General features: G+C 35.1%; 2 protein-coding genes across 4 annotated transcripts in view; one reads left to right on the plus strand and one right to left on the minus strand.

Annotated features, from left to right (window-relative positions):
* LOC106056345 (protein Smaug homolog 1-like) overlaps positions 1-14,768 on the minus strand; it is a 49,137-nt gene extending 34,369 nt beyond the window's left edge. Inside the window, exons 1-3 of one of the 3 annotated variants that reach the window (XM_056022359.1) lie at positions 14,659-14,768; positions 13,327-13,682; positions 4,665-5,435 (exon numbers count right to left, since the gene is read on the minus strand). In XM_056022359.1, the coding sequence (XP_055878334.1) occupies positions 4,665-5,435; positions 13,327-13,531 (976 nt within the window). In that variant the 5' untranslated portion in view covers positions 13,532-13,682; positions 14,659-14,768. Of the gene's footprint in view, positions 1-4,664; positions 5,436-13,326; positions 13,683-14,319; positions 14,339-14,397; positions 14,514-14,658 lie in introns of those variants that run through there. The other 2 variants (XM_056022361.1, XM_056022362.1) reach the window with 2 other exon arrangements.
* Positions 14,098-19,887, plus strand: part of LOC106056346 (abscission/NoCut checkpoint regulator-like) — a 29,202-nt gene continuing 23,412 nt past the window's right edge. The window contains exon 1 of the mRNA XM_013213046.2: positions 14,098-14,112. The gene's annotated coding sequence lies outside the window, so the exon portion shown is untranslated. The remainder of the gene's footprint in view (positions 14,113-19,887) is intronic.

A 19,887-nucleotide genomic window follows, 5' to 3' on the forward strand; every position in this document is an offset into this window, starting at 1 on the left:
AAAGTCTAGAGATCAGCGACGTACGCAAGACATAGATAGGCAATGCCTGTGAAGTTACTGTCTGACACATTCTTAATTATGTGTATACATGTATCTTATTAGGTCAGTACACACATGAGTGTTTCTCCAGTACTGGTGACAAATAGGTATTGGCTCACTAAAAAGTCTATAACTCAAAAACGTCTTATTAAAATGTCACAATTTTCTTTTCATTTCACTTAGAAATGGTTTATCTATAAATTGTGATATTTTGAGCTTGAAAAGTGCATTGTGGAATTTTAAAATTGTAGAAAATGTGTGAAATAGTGCACAAAATGGCATCTTTTGATGTAACATGGAATACCAGGCTTAGGTAGAAGTAATATTCTACTAAAAGCAAAGATTATTCAACAGACATTTTTGTTGAAATAGGTTAACAATATAATGTTATTGCATTATCTATATCTTTTTATTTTATATTTACTTTGGTATTACTTAGATGTCGCTGTAAAAAATGTGTCACAGGTGCATCACATGGTGTCCCACTTAACTTGAAATTTTAAACCTTTCTCAATTGTAAACAAAGTAAAGGATTCTGCTCCCAATTGTGTCTCTGTTACTAAAAGCATCTATGATTAACTTACACAGTGTAATTTTTCTTTAAAACTGTAAAAATTTATATAATTTTAGTAAAATAGCTCATGGTGTCCCAGGTGAAGCACCTCAAACGCTCTTAACAAAAAGAACAATATTTTTTTAAACAAAGTTATTAATGAGAAGGGAATTACTTAATGGTATCTCTGATACCACTTAGTACACAATAAGCTCCATTTTCGTGGGAAAAGACTACATAGTAATTAACAGGAGACATTAATAGACATGGTGTCCCACATTTTTTCAATGTAGCACCCGAAACGCCTCATGTTGAATGATACCAGAAAATCTCAGAGATCTAGATATAAGTAGTTTTCTCACCAAAGTTTTGAATTATAATGAGAAGTAAGCTTATTATTCTCAAGTTTGAACTAAAATACATAGAATACTATTTTTTAATCTAATTTGATGTAAACCTTATTGTTTTATCAATGTATGTGGTGCTTCACGGGACACTAAACAACTCTTGATCTAGATAAAGGTCTTATGTACATTTAAATCTACTCTATATTTCAATTTATATGTAAATCTAGTTTTGGATCTTGTTCTTGATGCATTGAAAGTCATAAAGCTGCTTTAGTCTATGATTAGGTCATGTTTGAGGCAGTTATGTCTAATATATTTTTAAATGATTATTGAACACACACACACAAAGGTCTAGTACACATTCATTTGTGGTTATTTTGTGAATCATTGATAAAAGAATAATTGGTAATGTATTTACAGACTTTAAAAAAATTGTATTTCAGCATGTATTAACAAAAAAAACTATATATTTCATACTGGTGTCCAGTTGTAGCACCCGCAACATCTTGTGATATAATAGTCATTTTATAATAAATGCTTGAATTATTGTTGAGATATTGCAGCAAATAATAGCCTATATATTTAGCTATAATGCAAGTATAGCATAAATTCTATTTTCTTTTAAAAAATCTTATTTAAAAAACTTTTACCAGTAGTGTTACAGGTGTGACAGTGTCCCATTTTTTTATTTGAGCTCAAACATTACGTAAGTGCTCAAAAACTTCAATTTCTCTATCTAGCTGCTTAATACAATAGAAACATTCAAATTATGCTAAGAAAGCAAACAAATTAAGAGTTAGTTGTACTTTAATCATCAATGGTGTCCCGGTGATGCACCTGAAATGCAATAGTGGGTACCCCTTTTGCCAGCACTGCTGAGGAAATGTATGTATTCCAATTTATTTTCTATTGATAAATTCTTAAAGTACAATGGGTGAGGAAAAGAATACACTTAAAAAGAAACCAAAAACTTCCATTTTAATTTTTGACCTAATGTGACACTTTTTGATACCAGTACTGGAGAAACACTCACATATCTTTATTAGGTCTGTAGACATGTGTTGATGAAACATGTATGCACGTCTTAATTAGGCCTATAAAGATATCTTCAACCGGCCTAACTGCAGACTTATGAATTGGGCCTGCATAAATAAACAAAAAAAAAAAACTCGGAGAAGACTAAACGAAATAATACAATACACCAGACCTACGAGGAAGGGCGGAGGAGGTAGTTTCAAGTTACATGAAGTGATGAAGAATGGTATAAAAAAACAACAAAGAATCATTTCCACTGCACAGAGAGCCACTTTTCCGACACATATGACAGAAGAAGACTTATAACTTGATGTCAACTATTTCCCTAACACGACAATGTTTGGAGGTCGACCTCCACGTGAAGAATCTTAACTGAACTTTTCATTTACAATGCAAGTTTTGAAGGGGAAAAAAATGTAAGCCACGACAGATGTCAACAGTTGGAACATGCAAGTGGAACAAAACAATGTTCGCCTAGTTCGAAGCTGTCTTCATTTAGCTCAATATCGCGGTTTGTGACATTCATTGAGTGTCATCACTTTGATAAAACTGAACACTACACAAAGGGGAATAGGATGGTCGTAAGATTATTTTTTTGTACAACAAAGTCACATTACGTCCCCAGCCCAAATAAAGCAGCTAGCCCTGGCCTGGTATTTTAGTGCCCACTAGATCTAGTCATTTGAGCACATTTCAACTGATAGATAACAGTATGTAAGTTCTTTAGTTTCCAACAGTTTTTGTTGTTGTTTTAAATCTATTAAGAGGTCCGGGTTTCGCTATTTTTAAAAATAGCGCACTTATTAATATTAATTTCCTGGGGAAAAAAATGTAACGTAATTATAATGGGAAAATACTTTACATTTCAAACTTAAAGAGAGAGAAAGAAAGAAGACTACAAATAACAAATATATGAGACAAAATCAAAAAGTAACATGGCCTGAATCTATCAAGTAACATGGCCTGAATCTATCAAGTAACGTGGCCTGAATCTATCAAGTTACATGGCCTGAATCTATCAAGTAACATGGCCTGAATCTATCAAGTAACATGGCCTGAATCTATCAAGTAACGTGGCCTGAATCTATCAAGTTACATGGCCTGAATCTATCAAGTAACATGGCCTGAATCTATCAAGTAACGTGGCCTGAATCTATCAAGTTACATGGCCTGAATCTATCAAGTAATATGGCCTGAATCTATCAAGTAACATGGCCTGAATCTATCAAGTAACGTGGCCTGAATCTATCAAGTTACATGGCCTGAATCTATCAAGTAACATGGCCTGAATCTATCAAGTAACATGGCCTGAATTTATCAAGTAACATGGCCTGAATCTATCAAGTAACATGGCCTGAATCTATCAAGTAACATGGCTTGAATCTATCAAGTAACATGGCTTGAATCTATCAAGTAACATGGCCTGAATCTATCAAGTAACATGGCCTGAATCTATCAAGTAACATGGCCTGAATCTATCAAGTAACATGGCCTGAATCTATCAAGTAACATGGCCTGAATCTATCAAGTAACATGGCCTGAATCTATCAAGTAACATGGCCTGAATCTATCAAGTAACATGGCTTGAATCTATCAAGTAACATGGCTTGAATCTATCAAGTAACATGGCCTGAATCTATCAAGTAACATGGCCTGAATCTAACATGGGACTGCCAATAACATTTGCTAGATAAAACTGGATTACAGAATCATGAATCATAAAATGAGGATTTTTCAACAAACAATGATTTTTTTTCATAAAATGTAGCTTGTTAAACAAGGAAACTGGGACTTAAAATTGAAAGCTCCTAAGCGTAATTGAAAATATAAAAATAAAACCGAGATAGTCATTTATTCCTAGTTAAAATTGATATAGAGACTAGGACCCCTATCGGACACATTAAAGTAAAAAAAAAAAAAACAACGAAATACATTTGTTTACATTGACTTAATACAATAAATAAAAAACAGTTCTACTGTACCTAAACCTAATATTTATATATTGTGCTAGATGTAAAAAATATGTATTGTCAGAATTTTCTTTTTCATACTAACAATTGAATCATGAGCAAAATTAGATGCATTAAAATATTTTAAATGTATGATTATTGTTTTATACATGTCAGTTCAAGTGTGCAATACACATGTATATATAAGGAAATCAGTTACAGACGAGGTCATAACCAAAGGACCATAAAACAAAAACTAAGTAAAAAAAAAAGTAAAGTTAACCTTTTAGATCTTACGATATATCACTTAAATTATCAGAGCTGATGTAAGGGTATTCTGTTTCAATGGCCAACTATGGTATCATTTAAACAGTACAATGACAACCGCCTTTACTACTAATGTTAAGTACCCATTAGAGTTGATTGGACTAAGCATCTTACCGAAAATCCCAAAGTTCACAATACCAGTCTTCACCAAGATACAAACCCAAGACCCGTAGGTTAGGAAGTCAAGCACTTTACCACTCAGCCAGTACATCCCCTTTACTTTTTTTTATTAAAGAGTCACTTTTAAACATTTGATTGTGTAAATCAAACATAAAGGGAATCTCTGATCTTTGTGTTTCCATTGTAGATCTACATGTTTTACAACAAATAATAATGGTTTAATGATGCTGAAGAAATATTCAAACAAAATATTACTTTTTTTATGTCTAAAATAAAATATATAGTTTGACTTACCATGCAAATGAGAGTTGGTGCCTGCACTTTGAATGGAATTAAAGTTTGGTGGGGCAGACATTGTCGCTTGAATGGACATATGACCTGGTGAGGCACCAAATGCCCCAGCATGGCTGTTGGTTGACCGCAGAGGCATATGTCCATTGGGGATATATTGAGCACATCCGGAAGTGTCCCCGTTTGTGGTCAAAGGGTGTATGGCAGCGCTGGCATCAAGGCCAGAGTAATGTGGTTGGTGCCACGAGGAGTGAGCTGGCGAGGCAATGATGGGCGATGGGGAAGAGTGCCCGTGATGTGAGGTGATGAGCGGGGACGGCGATAAGTGGCCCTGGGCAACACTCTGGTTTGTGGAGATGTATTCCTGCGAGAGGGTGAGTTCTGGAGATAAGTGTGTGAGGGAATGTTGAGAGCCTGGAGAAGGGCTATGGCTCTGGCTATGGCCCACACTGAGGCTGTTGCCACTGCTGTTGCTGGTGGCTGTGCTGCCTCCGCCGTTCCCATAGGTGAAACGTTCGTCAAGGCATCCCAGCCAATTCTGGAACTTGGAGCGCTCCTCTGAGTTTATGGCTGGGTGGATTAGAGAGTAGGACAAGAGCTGCCTGCTTTCCTCCACGTTGACTCCATTGTGGATGGTGTGAGACAAGAGTTCCTGAATAAGCTGGAGGTATGCTTTTTTAACAGAGATTTTCCCAACCTGCAGGAGAGGCAGAAGTTTCAGCAGTTGATGAATCACAAGCTCTCTCTCACCAGAGTACAAACTTCTCACATAAGCTGAAAGAGAAAAGAGAAAGAAGTTTAAACATCTTTGCTTTGTATCACTCATGATTCAGTTGAAACTGTTAAGTGTTAACAAAGTATTAAAGCATTAATGATGGTCAAACACATTTCACTCGTGATTATTTATTGTGAAGTATTTCTTTAGTGAGGGTGACACTGGCGGACAAACACTGAAGCTTTGTGTTTAGATTAGTTTATTCACTCCATGCGCATTTTGTAAATTTTAACTGTCACCAGCAAGGGACAAAACGATTTAATCAGAGAATGAAAGTTTCTATGTTCAGGCTAATAGAATTCAAAGTCTCTTTCTTTTTTTTTTTTAAATACAGTCATAAGCCTAACTAACGAACTTGCATTCCTAAATAAAATATTACAATAAGAATCCCCATTTCAATTAGGAGTGCCCTTTTGTGTGTGCAGTGTGACTAGCCAGAAATAAATATTCTTAATATTTATTTTTTAGTTCATGATATGAATAAAATGATAAAACATCTTCTTCTTTTTTGTATAATAATAACTAATAAAAAAAAACACAAAGGGAGTAAAAGTACACAAGAGCTAATAACTGTAAAGGGAAGTAAGGGTGTGTTTCACTTGGACTGTGTCACCTGTAAGTAGGTCAGTGAAGGTGAACTTACAACTGAAATGACATGGGCCAGCTCAGCCCAGCTATTAGATTTATACAAGAAATGATTGTGTGTGTGTCTGGGGGGGGGGGGGGGGGGGGGTAATAGTCCAACCATCAGTGTACAAGTCAATCTCTGCCCGCATAGTCAGCCTAGGCCTACAAAGCACATCAATTAACACCAGCACCAGTGTCTGTCTGCTTGACCACACGGCTACATGTGGTTCTTATAGCTCTACGTCAGCGACAAGAAGCTGAGCAAACAATGAGATGAACTCACAAGCTCCTGAACAAATACACATTTGAAAACAAAAAAAAAACGTACGTGGAAATGCACCGCCAGGACGCAAAACAATTTGCTCAGTGAATAGAAAAAGAAAAAAAAATTATAACGTACTTATCAAAATAGAAATGTTTGTTATTTAATTGTCTATCATCATGAAATACTATCACCGAGATACTCAATCTAAACTGTACATAGTGCAACATTATAAATTGTGGATCTAAAAAAAAATAATAATTTTATACTGAATTCATACCTCTACATCAGTTTTACAACAAAAAATCTGCATAGACCTAAATTGACATCAACTCTGCATAAGAAGGTCCTAATTAAATGACAGTTTCCTGAGAGAGAGTCAGTCACCCCCGAGATATCCCAGTTTCACTTCTCCTTGACACAGCAATTATTTCATTTGGCGTAGTAACGTTTGGCTATAAAGTTGAAAGCGGCGCTTAGACACTTTATACTGACACCGAGCTTCTAAGGCTGCTAGATTTTTTTTATTATTTCTATTTTTTTTTTGTTCGGAAGAAATTTAGATCTATTAGACCTGGTTGTGGTTTAATTTGATGAAGATTTAGAAATGATCAACTATTTAAATTTAAAAAAAAAAGGAAAAGTGGAGGCTGTAATTATGTTTTGTAAAAAAAAATATAAAAGTTTAGCAAAGGTAACTGTTTGCATTCATTATTTAAGTCTTCCAATTGTCCAAATGCAAAAAGATGCGTTTAAAAAAAAGGTGTCGGGTGAATTGCATAAAGCACAAGCAAGAAACCGCTCCTTTCAGAAAGACGAAATCGTGCAAGTCGCTCTGCAGCTTGAGGGTGATGAAAAAATAATGAAGGGAAAATGGGCTGTGCATGTGATTAGCCAAGAAATTACTTTCAAGCCGCACTGCTTACGTGCGTAGTCAGGAGACCGTGGCCTCGACAAGCATCTAATAGATACATTTCTCACTTTGTGTGTGAAGTGAGGGTTTCAGGCAAATGGGCAAGAATGTACAGATCAATAAAGACAATGTTTCTAGGTTTGGCAATCTCCCCCCCCCCCCCCCCCCGCCATAACATGTTTTTATGTTCCATCTTTGTTTTTATTTCAAGACAGTCGCAGACAGCGGGGAAAAAAAGAACATTAAAAATAAAGCGGACAAAGAGACATAACATAAGAAACACAAAAAAATCAAACTGGTTATTTTATTTCGAATCAATACTACATATATGTAAAGCAGCTCTAACTTGAAATTACACACACTCCTACTACTATTGTGCAACAGATATATAAGCTAGCCATTTGTATGCCATCAAAATACTTGTATCTAAGACTTGCCTTGTATCGTTGTAATCTAGTTTTTGTAAAACGTTTATAACAAACAAGCAAATAAATATTTGTAACAATTGAAACAACTTGCTCTCAATACTGATGCTAACAAAATAATAGCCTGCCTACAATATTGCGACTGTCATCCCTGGGTGTGTTGTTTTTAAATGTCAATTACTGGAAAATCCCCAAAATGTGCACTACTGTCTGCATTATGTAGAGCGAGGAGACATAAGACAAAAGCAGGAATTCTGACACTAAGCTTAATTAATAACAAAAGGTTTACATGACAAGACTGAAAAATGTTATGCAATTTTTTTTACGAAATATTTCCGCTGATGTTGCCCTTTTCAATAAAATGGCTACAAGCCTTTCTACTTCTATTGGTTGTTTTTTTAAAGAGATAAAGGCGCACCCTAAGCTCAGGCAATTTTTTTTTTAAATATTTTTTTGTAACATGTAATTTTGGGTAGGGCAGTCATGCCCAACCTTATTGTACCTTCGGGTCAAACCAATTTTCCGCACAGGCAGGACCAGCATGTTATTGGAACAAGGTGCCAACAGTGTAATATTATTTTTATCACATCAAACGCTCTGTGAAAAGGTAGTTTCGACTCGCTGTCTGCAAATAGAAGCTGACGATTCTATCTAACAACAAAATTGAACAATACATAAATTGTGTCTTCAATGCACCAGTAAATCCTGGGTTCAAAATTGTATATAGATAATTTGATCGAGCAGATTTTGAACATGTAAATAATGTAATCAGTTCTGATATTACACATTTTAGTACGTTGCTTAACTTAAATCTTTTTTTTTTAATTACCAATCCATCCTTTGAGTGGTCGAGAGGCTAAGTACGCTTGAACTTGGCTTGGCCCCCTATGAAGGGGGCTCGAGGTTCGACACCCGACTCAAGCAGAGTTGCGTTAACTGAGCGCCTAAAGGCAGCATAGAATCCCAGATACCCCCTCCCCCCACTAGTTCACAACTGAGATTGGACCAAAGCTCCCTGAGCATGCTATAAGCATGAAAGTAGCGCTTTATAAAAGCTATATTTAAGTACGTTATAATGCACCCATTAAGGCTATTACGATACAAAACAAAAAAAAAAATAAATATAGATCTGGTTCTTACACGATAACTCAACTGCCTGGTGATTTCATTATATTTATGATGTATTATTCACATTTTTAGCGAATAGGAAACAAAACATTGAATTTTAGAAGTAAACACCACTATATACTAGAACTAATGCGTTTGTATAACCCAAGCGCCTTTTGTAATTCTTATATCGTTAGTTTTCTTGCATCTTGGCCGTCATGGCATTGTCCAAAACTTAAGTGTGTCTTACTGGTCATTTTAATCAACGTTTATACAAACTTAAGTGCGTCTTACTGGTCATTTGAATCAACGTTTATACAAACTTAAAGTGTGTCCTACTGGTCATATTAATCAACGTTTATAGATAAAAAAGTTCCTTAACAATAATCCAGGGCAATATTTAATACGTACGACTAGATGGATACACGAAGGACTTGATTATCTTCTTATCGGAAGATGTCATGTCTAATTAATAAAACAAAAGATTTTTTTGTTGCTAAATAAAGTGTCTGCTTTTGATCTACTGAAGAAAAATAAAGCGTATTCTTTAAAAAGAAAATGAATTAATGTTGAATAATTTAGTAACACCATAACAGTAACATTTCACTAAGATTTGTGTGTGTGTGTGTTATATGCTTAATTTTTTTTTTCTCCACTGAACAGATAATTGGATCATATATATTTGTTTCGGTTTCAGCTTTGATTTGTAATTAGAACAAAATACTGAGGTGAAACATTGAACGATAGCAAGTGACATAAAGACAAATAGTATACGGTTATACCATAGCGTAGATTGTAGGCTACTATGTAAGGTTTTTGCATTTAATATACTATTGTACTATGATCGTATTTTCAATAGGCGCGAAATAAAACCAAGAAAACTTCAGATTGTTTTGACTGGTTATTTCTTCGCACCTTCCCACGTGCTGAACCCAGACGTCTGCTCATGCAGGTGTCAACCGTTAAGTAGTGGCTGTCTAGACAGTGCTGGCACGGTCAACATTTCACGGCGGGTCCTTGCGCCACGCCGACTTACCAAAGTGCGGCTTAGGGTGTCAAGAAAAAGCTGGGACACTATTCTATCGCAACACCAATCAAAATGTGTACCATACGTACAGATACACGTTTAGTGTCTAACACATCAATTAATTAATATCTCCATCAATGCGGAGTAGTAAAGTGCTTGGATTCAGAACCGAACGATCTCGGGTTCCAATCTCGATGAAGACTGGGATTTTGGATGTATGAATTTTCAGAGCGCCACAGAGTCCACACAACTTAAACATCAGTTGGGAGAAAAAGTAAAGGAGGTTGGTCGTTGTGATGGCCACACGATACTTTCGTTAACCGTCGGCCACAAAAACAGATTATCTTTACATCATCTGCCCCATAGATCGCAAGGTCTGAAAGAGTTTTTTTTTTCTCTTATAATGCAAAAGGCAAAAAAGAAATATTCAATAATACACATTCATTGTAAAACCATGGTAAATCTGCATTTATTTAGTAACCCCAATTTCTCTGCACGGCTGTGTGTACATGTTGGTTATAATCATTACACATCTAGTTATTGATCCGTTAGACATAAAAAGAAAATGTTAACCTACTCCTGAACAAAAAAAAAACAACAACAAGATACATGTCTAATTATTTAAGACTAGGACTAGGCCTAAACTCGAGAAAGTTCGGATTTTTTTTTTAAAGGAATCATTAGAATACTAAGCAAGATGTTTACAAAAACAAGTCGTGCCAACTGGATCCCTTCGCGTGCCAAGCAGAGCTTAAACAGCCAAAATATCCACGCCTATGACCTAGAAATAGCTACAACCCCAATAATTTTTTGTTACATCGGCTGCTGTAAACCCCCCCCCCCCCCACTCCGGGCCAAAAATTTTTTTAAAGAAATACGCGAATTGCATCTTTGTGTGTGCACATATACAACAGAAAATAGTACTACTACTAAAATAGCACTAATGATGAAGATCTACAAGCAATTAACAGGTGTGTCTAATTTGAAATAAGGATATCTATTTTGGGACATTAGCCTGAATATCAACATTCCAGAGGAGTCAAACGTCTTTATCAAATGTCTGGATACTTGTTTCTATGCTGTGTGATAAATCAATGAAAAAAGGTTTAAAACAGGAACATTGAGGAGTGTGGAGGATTTAGCACAATGTCTTGGCATAGGTTCTAGCTTCCAGTGTCCCTACATCGGTGACAACTATGACCTCTTTTATATGACTATTTCTATTCCCAGAGTTTGTTGCGTGGTTCTGCCTTTCACCTGTCTGCCAAACTTGAAATTAGACACCCAGTATGTAATGTTTCAAATGCAAAAACCGTGGAGAAAGGTTGTTGTTTTTTTCTTGCTTCCCTGTCAACAGCTTCATTGAGCTTAGTCCCAACAAGAGATTGGAGACTCAATGTCTTCCACTTCCTCACATCTCAAATACATTGGAGGTAACAACAGCAGTCCTAGAGTTTTTAAACAAAGGCACACACAAAATCTAAGCAGTTTATAAATATGTGTGCCTAAACAATCCCCCTATAAAAGAAACAGCAAGGCCAAGAAGGAAAATAAGGATAAATATGGAATAAAGTGGATTTCTTTTGGTACATTCAGCAGAAGACCAAAAGTGAATGGTTTCCAAGCTACAGATAATTTAAATAAAAAAAAATAATTTTGAATTTTATATCTTTAGATATTTCTTCATTAAATATGTGCAATTTACTATAGACACAAGTTTAATGTTAATAACACCATGTTTTTTAAAGTTAAAAAGAAGAAACTGTGTGGTGTTAAAAAAGATGTTAAAATTAATGGGGGTTTAAAAAAAAATTATTTAGAGGTATAATAATACATTATTGTTGTACTGATCATGATAAGAAAATAAAAATATATTTATAGAAAAATATGTTTGCTATGCAAAATTTTAGGGTACCTAGAGTGATAGGGTTAATAATCAGGGCCGGCCTTAGGGCACTTCAGCCTATGCGGCCGCAGTGGGCCCCGCACTAATACTAGTTGTAAATTATTAAATTAAACCATCTTTACTTAACAGAGTTTCCGCTGCCTCCTGATTTTCCAGGAGCTCCTGAAAATCTGAAATTATTAAAATATCCTAAAAACTCATAAAATGTCCTAAAAAATAGAAAAAAAAATTGTCACTTTGGGGTACCATTCAATATGGAAACTGCCAATCCTACTCATGATTAAAAAAAAACCGGCAATGTCAGCTTTCATTTAATAAAAATAATAAGGCAAATTTTAACCAAAAGAAGAAGTTTCAATACTTTATTTACTGTAATAGTCAGTGGCATGTAAATATAGATCTAAATCTATCTTGATCTCATAAAAAAATCAAAAGCGATATTTTGCTAGTGGATAGTAAATCTAAAGGCAGATCTGAATGTTTATCGGCTTATTGTAGTTAACTAATAATTTAATTTGACAGTGATTTTGTACTTAGTAAAGTATGAACAAAATGCAAAGACGTATTTATTTTTAAAAAAAAAAACTTAATTTTCACTTATTATCCGTATCCCTATCCAGACTAGGCATAGGGACCCGCAATCTGTAGGACCAGCCCTGTCAATAATAATAAATTTTTTAAAAATACTAGCATGTAATGATTTTATAGTTTGACGAAATTGTGACATTACTTTATATGCATATCTAGTGGTTAACTATCCAGCAATGGGATATTTTATGTAGGAAAACAAACATTTTAACCCTCTTTGATGGTAATATCTTGTACAGGCAAAAAAAAAAAATTCAAATAATGATTTATTAAGACATAAAATGTTTCTGAAGTGAAAGAAATCTTAATGCCAAATTAAAAAACAACCCAATTTAAATGCAATCTTTTCACTGAAATGAGTTCTGATCAACACTTGTAACTACTACTTCACTAGGTGATAGATAATTTATATAAAAAAAAAAGAACACCCAGCTATATATTATAAAATATAATAGATATGTATGTATTCACATTGATAAAAATGAATGAATAAAATATATTTTTTTTAAAAGACCTCTAGTTTAAAAGCATTAAATACTAATGAAAAATAGGTAGCTAGAAGGTGAATCTCAAGGCCATTAATTATGATAGCACTGCAGTGCTGTGATATAATAGCCAGTTTCAATTTTGTTACCCAGGTTTAACAAACATGAAATCAGCCAGAAAGGTAAAGATGGCCTGTGCTTTGACTACAAAAGACTCAATAAGCAGATGACCAAGGAAACAGGTGTAGTAACTCAATTATTAACTCTATCAGTGTGTAAATATATATATATATATATATATATATATATATATATATATATATATATATATATATATATATATATATATATATATATATATATATATATATATATATATATATATTATATACTAATAAATTTACAAAAGAAGACACACAAAAAAGGGCTAATTAATATACAATTAATCACATAATGGCTTATTCCAACAAGATTGTAACCATTATATATAGACATATATATAATATAGTTATTATATGCAACAAAATAATTGTAACACTATGAATCTTACCTTCATCATTAGCTCTTGCCTCTAAATGCTTAACATCTACACAGTCAGCAAGCGAATGCTGTAGAATCTGATCCAAGAATTTGGCCTGGACTGGAGAGCTCTTTTTCAGCAGAGAGTACAAGGCCACTGTTTGCTCACACTCACTCCAGTCTTTAAACCAGCTGGTGATGATATTCACCTGTTCCCTGAAACTGTTTGATTTCATGATGCTGACACCACCACAAATCACAGATATGATATATCCCTCCAATAAGTGAAAAATAAACAGATAGAAGCTTTAAATTTTCCTTCAAAAAGACTGAATGAATACTTCCACTTGAATCATCTTGGCTTCATACTTGGGTGCAATCCCAATGCTAAAGTGTCATAAGAAAAACAAGAAAACATGTCTTAACATTACATATTAATCATATTAATATATAATTTATTCGCCTAGTCCTAGTACTGGGGTTTGACCTAGACCCTAGAACTATATTTAGATCTAGAGTCTAGATCTATAGATCTATATTCTAGACATAAAATAAATTATAAAATGACTAGATTAGGATGGTAAATCTAGAAATATCTAAACTCATCTTCTCTGGATCTAGTTAAATCTAGTATAGAATGATATCATAGATCTATTTATATAATTTAATATTATATAATAGTCTATTAGATATATTATACTAGATCTAGATCTGTATAGTCATATAGATCTAGTAATATAATAATACACATCATACAGTATTATAACAGATTAACAGATCTAGATCTATCTGCTATCAGTAACTTGACTGGACTTGAGTAAGTATAATTAATAGTATTTATTATTAAATATGATTACTAGATAGATCTAGATTCTAGATCTAGTTACAATCTAGTAGATTGTAACTACTAAACTACTTAACTAGATTTTACTAGATCTAGAAATACTTATTATAGATCTACTAGTACTACTAGTCTAATTCTAATCATATTCTAATCTAATTAATCTAAATCTAATGACTGTACAGAGTGTACGTGAATGAATTAGATCTAGATACAAATATTATATCTAAATAACGTTAACTAAGAAAGATGTGTCACTACTGGCAGGGCACGCAGCGTTACAGTTACACGGGTGTGCTAAGGCTTAGCTGTTTACAGGCTTATGGCTTATGTTCTTCGACTTTGCTTGCTTACACTGCCGCGAAAGAAAAAAGAATCAAAAGGGCAAGGAAGAGAATGACCTAGATATAAACTCTACGTGTTTTTACTAAAATCAACACAAACAGCAACCAATTAAGTTCACAAACGTGACATTACTTTCAAGAATACACATTTGATTGATCTGTAACTACAAATACGTACATTTATTTCAAAACAATTTTTTACTGAGCCACTTCGAGTAGTCTACACTCCACATGTTGTGCTTCTGATTGTCTTGTATGCTAATGAATGACGTCATGGCATGGCGGACGGGCTAGCCTGCACCCCAAAAAAAAATATCATTGGTGTAAAAAGTACGGAATCCCTCGAGAACACATTTTAAATATACATTACGTAGGCCGATTTGACCAAAAAAAAATAGTCTGTGTTATATCTATATTTATATTATTTGTTGCTGCAACTTTTTTAAAAGAAATTAATAATTATTTTTATTATCTAAAACCATCTATATTTAGAATTTAGATCTAGACTAGAACTATATTTAAGTAGACTCTATTACTATTAGTAAACAAATGTGAAATGACTATTTGACTACTTTTAACTTAGAATGTCCATACTTATTAATCTACATGAATTGGCCTACGTAGATTCCTACTATCATTCTAGTAGATTCTATGTAGCCTAGAATTATAGATGGTGATCTATATAGATCTAGTGATAACGTCTTGCTTACGTGATTGTTACATCGCAATAAATATTTTGTATGTTTTCGCGCGCCCCAGGATTTAGTGTAGACTTATAATTAGACGGTGTAGACCTAAATCATTGGTTCCCAAACTTATTTGACATAAGGACCTCTTTTGTAGTTTTACTTACTCACGAATCCCAAGTGAAAAAATCTACATTTTGTTTTCAACATAAATGCATAGTATTAACAACACAAAAATACAAATAAACAAAACATTTTGTTGAAGAAGTAATTATTGAAATTTTAATTTTGTTAGAAAAAAAATAATAACTTGGATGAACCGTTCTTGACAGCGATGAAATTGAGTGTATTCACGTATGCCTTAATGTTTGTAAGTAGCAACCACTAAGCCTCACGAGCTCTATTTTTTTTTTTTTTTTTTTGTTATTTTATGAGGTTCCTAATTGCACTGAATTCGCTATCTACGGTTCTACCAAATATGAAGGCAGGAAAGCAGTCAACAACTTCTGTACAATAACCCATAATACAGGATATACAAATTAGGATCTATTTTTGGACCAGAGTTGGTGGTATCCTTGTTCGAACAATGGTTTCAGTTCCTCCTTTGGGGATATTTCTAAAATCTGTTTCTGTATAAGTATGGACTCATCTGTGTTTGGGATCTGAGTCTGTCCACGCGCAAAAGAATTCAAGACCCAGTTGGGTATATCCAAATCATAGACTATATATAGTCTATGATCCAAATGAAGAATGTCTTCAAATCCTTGGTTTAGAAGAATGTCTTCAAATTTTTGGTTCAGAACATAGACTATATATAGGCCTAGTCTATGGTTCAGAAGGATGTCTTCAAATCTTTTGTTCAGAAGAATGTCTTCAAATCTTTTGTTCAGAAGAATGTCTTCAAATTTTTGGTTCAGAACATAGACTATATATAGGCCTAGTCTATGGTTCAGAAGGATGTCTTCAAATCTTTGGTTCAGAAGAATGTCTTCAAATCTTTTGTTCAGAAGAATGTCTTCAAATCTTTGGTTCAGATCTGCACGAAGAGCCGTTAAGTAGACAGTACGCAAATCTTCATCTCTATTTTGACAATTTCAAAAGATTTGGAAACTGAGAACAATCTCCTCTTCCCGTGTTTTGTTTGTACAGAAACAGTTTTGCACCATCGCAGATATTATCCTTTTAGTTTTGATTCAAGTTAATTGCTAGAATAGCTTCGTGACGTTAGGCAAATAAATCAGTGCTATAGCTATGCCATTTTCCGAATTAATTAAATTGTGTTGCGAATCATTTGTCTTTGCTTTCCAAAAATTCCAACATTGAATCAAAGAGAGCCTAATATTGGATTGAAACCAGCACTTTTAGATAACACATGAACGAACTCCTGCACCGTGAAGTAGTAAACGGTTATAGGCTTCGTCCTTTTCCAAATGAAAGTTGACGGCATTCCTGCGTTAACTCTTTCTCTCCTAACTGTCGATACCAACGTTGATTCCACCAGAATGTGGTAAATAATTACGGAGAGAAAGAGTTAATGACACTTTAGATGGCCATAATTTCCATTTGAGTTGCGGGGGGGGGGGGGGGGGGTCATTAACTCTTCTGCTGGAGGTGTGTCTGAAATGTATTCTTGAGATTGTTGGTTGAAAATTGCCTGAAAATGTTGAACCCATCTCTCTGTCCAACATTGCTAATGATGATATTTCCTTGTTGGTCTTTCACTGGCTTGTTAGTGTTGGTACTTCATCCTGATTAGGTTCTTGTTATTTCGTACTTCCTTTTCACGTCTCTTTGTATAGCTGAACTCTATCCATCGGCCGTCATTTCAGGCAAAAAGCGAGTTTTTTGTTTGTTTGTTTGTTTTTTTTCGGCTTCCTTTCATCCTTCTTTACAGACCTGTTTGCTTCACCATACCGAGTTCTCTGATTAGTTTTGTTGCTCTTCGCTCTGGCAATGGTTGATCTGCTCTTTCAGCCTCTTCCGTTCTTGAAATCTCTCTTCTTTGTGTTCTTTCGTTTCCCACCCTAGAACTTTTGTTCATGTGATTTTCCAAATCTCTTGAATGGTAAGGCAATGTAACTCAATGTCAATCTGTCGCCAGTCCAGCGAATGCTTCAAATTTATTTTTACCTCGCCAGTGAAGACTTCCATCTATTTTTATCACTCTTCAAATGTGGACTGTTGAATTAGGGAAAAATCTTTGAAGGATTTTAGCTTCATCCTTGCTGTTGCGATAAGCAGATGATGATCAGAGATTGCACCTGTTTCCCGTCAGACCCTGGAAGTAAGTAGGCTTCTCTACTTTTGAGAGGTAAAGTGGTCAATGTGATTTTCTGTCTGGAGAAGTTCAGGTTGTATTGTGTATAGTTTTGTGTGGCAATATGGTTCCTCCAATGATGAGGTCGTTGAATACGTAGAAATCAGGAAAAAGGTCACCATTTTCATTGCATGTAACTGTTTTCCTATGTTGAGCTTTTTGACAGTATTGTTTGTACCTATTTATGAAAAGGGCAGACCCTATGCGAAACGGATTGCGCGGGGCCTAGTCTGGGCGGGGATAAGCATAATGTTAAAATTAAGATTTTGTAATAGAAAATTCATTCCTCTTTGCAATAAATTTTTATTAAATGAAATCTAACATTGCCGTTTGCGCGTGGGATGGGCACGCCAAAATGTCAATTTTATCCATTTTCAGGAGATTTTAAAGAGTTTACAGTAGATTTTTAAAATTTCATGAAATTTCCAGGACTTTTTTTTTTTGTATGTATATTTTGCAATTTCAGGAGATTTCCAGCAGGTCCTGTAAAATCAGGAGGCCGCGTAACCCTGTTATTATATATATATGGGATAATGTTTAATTTAACAATTGACACCTAGGATTAGCGCGGGACCTATGAAAGTGTGGGGCCCACTGCGGCCACAGAGGTTGCAATAGCAATAGGCCGGCCCTGCTTATGAATGTATATTACTCAAATTAAGCTTGATATCCCTTTTGAATAATTGTTCAATTATAGACTGTAGAGCGTTATAAAATTCTACAGTGGTTATTACGAAGACCATCAAAATTGCAAAGAATGGAGCGGCGGCAGGCCCAGATGGAAGCACGTTGAAACAGAGCCAAAAACATGCAGCTGAAATGCTGCATCCGCTAATGTGCAAGGTTTGACAAGAAGAACAGGTCCCTACAACCTGGAAGATGGAACCTAATCAAGTTACCCAAGAAAGTTGAGCTTTACCCAATGCAACAACTGTCGAGGACAGTGGCGTAGCTAGGGGGGGGGGAGAATTTGAAAATCCCCCCGGGCCCTCACTTGAGGGGGGGGCCTCAAATGAGTGTTTTTTTACATTAAAAATTAAATATTACGCAAAATGCTGGGGCCCCCAAAGAGGTCAAGCCCCCCCCCCCCCCGGGCCTCCAAACGATGGAAAATTCCTAGCTACGCACTACGGAAGGAAAAAATCATCAACTGACCACATTGTCACATTACTCATTATCATAGAGCAATAAACTGAATGGCTGTCCTCTCGGTGCACGACTTTAGTGGCTTTTTAATTTCGGGATCTTTGGGCGCCTCCCAGCTCTAATGGGTACCTGACATTAATTGGGGAAAAGTTAAGGCGGTTTTCATTGTGCTGGCCACATCAAACAGTTACGCTTATAACATGCTAAGGAGGCGCGGAGGCTGAGTGGTAAAACACTTAGCTTCTGAACCGGGGATTCCGGGTTCGAATCCTGGTGAAGACTGGGCCTTTTAATTTCGAGATCTTTGGGCGCCTCCCAGCTCTAATGGGTACCTGACATTAGTTGGGGAAAAGTAAGGGCGGTTTTTATTGTGCCGGCCACATGACACCCTCGTTAACTGTGGGCCACAGAAACAGATGACCTTTACACCATCTGCCCTAAAGACTGCAAGGTCTGAAAGGGGAACTTTACTTGTACTTTTTTGTATACCATGATAGGTAATCACACAATTGTAAGCTTACCAAAACATTTCCAGTGAAAGGAAAAAAACAGGGATAAGAATAGGATGCATGTTTAATATTTGTATTGATCATTAATTGTGTCGTGAGAATGGCACACAGTGGACCCTTAAAGAAATTCGAAGGTATCAAAAACAGGGGAAGAATATACTCAAGCCCCCAGTTTGAGAAACGTTGTCTTGGTAAACTATCATTGATCTCCCCCTTTTACCCAATACCACTCAATTTGATTAACTAGCATTTCTTCTTCTAAAATTGAAAAAAACAACAACCCTACTTTAAATATTATCACGATGATTTCCTGAATGCATGAATTATGAAATCCCGTTATGACCAGATGTAAACATATTGTACGTATCTAACTAGGACTAGATCTATTATCTATCAAGGTTCGTGACTTCTTCTCTAGCTGAACTTCACGTTATCTATCATCCCAAGTGCATTCGTTTTTACCAACTACAAAAAATGCGAAAGAAAAAAAAAAAGATTCTCCTTTACGCGGGAGGAAACGTTTTAACCATGACTTTAAAATAAAAAAAAAAGATTAACGGCCAATTTATTATAGCCCTATATGGTGCAACCCCCACTGTGTGGGCAATTTTCCCTAAAAAATTCCAGATTAAGATAATAGGCCTGTTTTTGTGTGTTTCTTACAGAGCTTATATCAACTCATTCTGTCTGGTACAAAGTTTGTACACGTCATTTCTCCCACAATCAATCAATTTTGCAATGCTCTCAAG

This window comes from Biomphalaria glabrata, chromosome 3 (genome assembly GCF_947242115.1).
Source record: "Biomphalaria glabrata chromosome 3, xgBioGlab47.1, whole genome shotgun sequence".
In the NCBI taxonomy this organism is placed as follows: domain Eukaryota; kingdom Metazoa; phylum Mollusca; class Gastropoda; family Planorbidae; genus Biomphalaria; species Biomphalaria glabrata.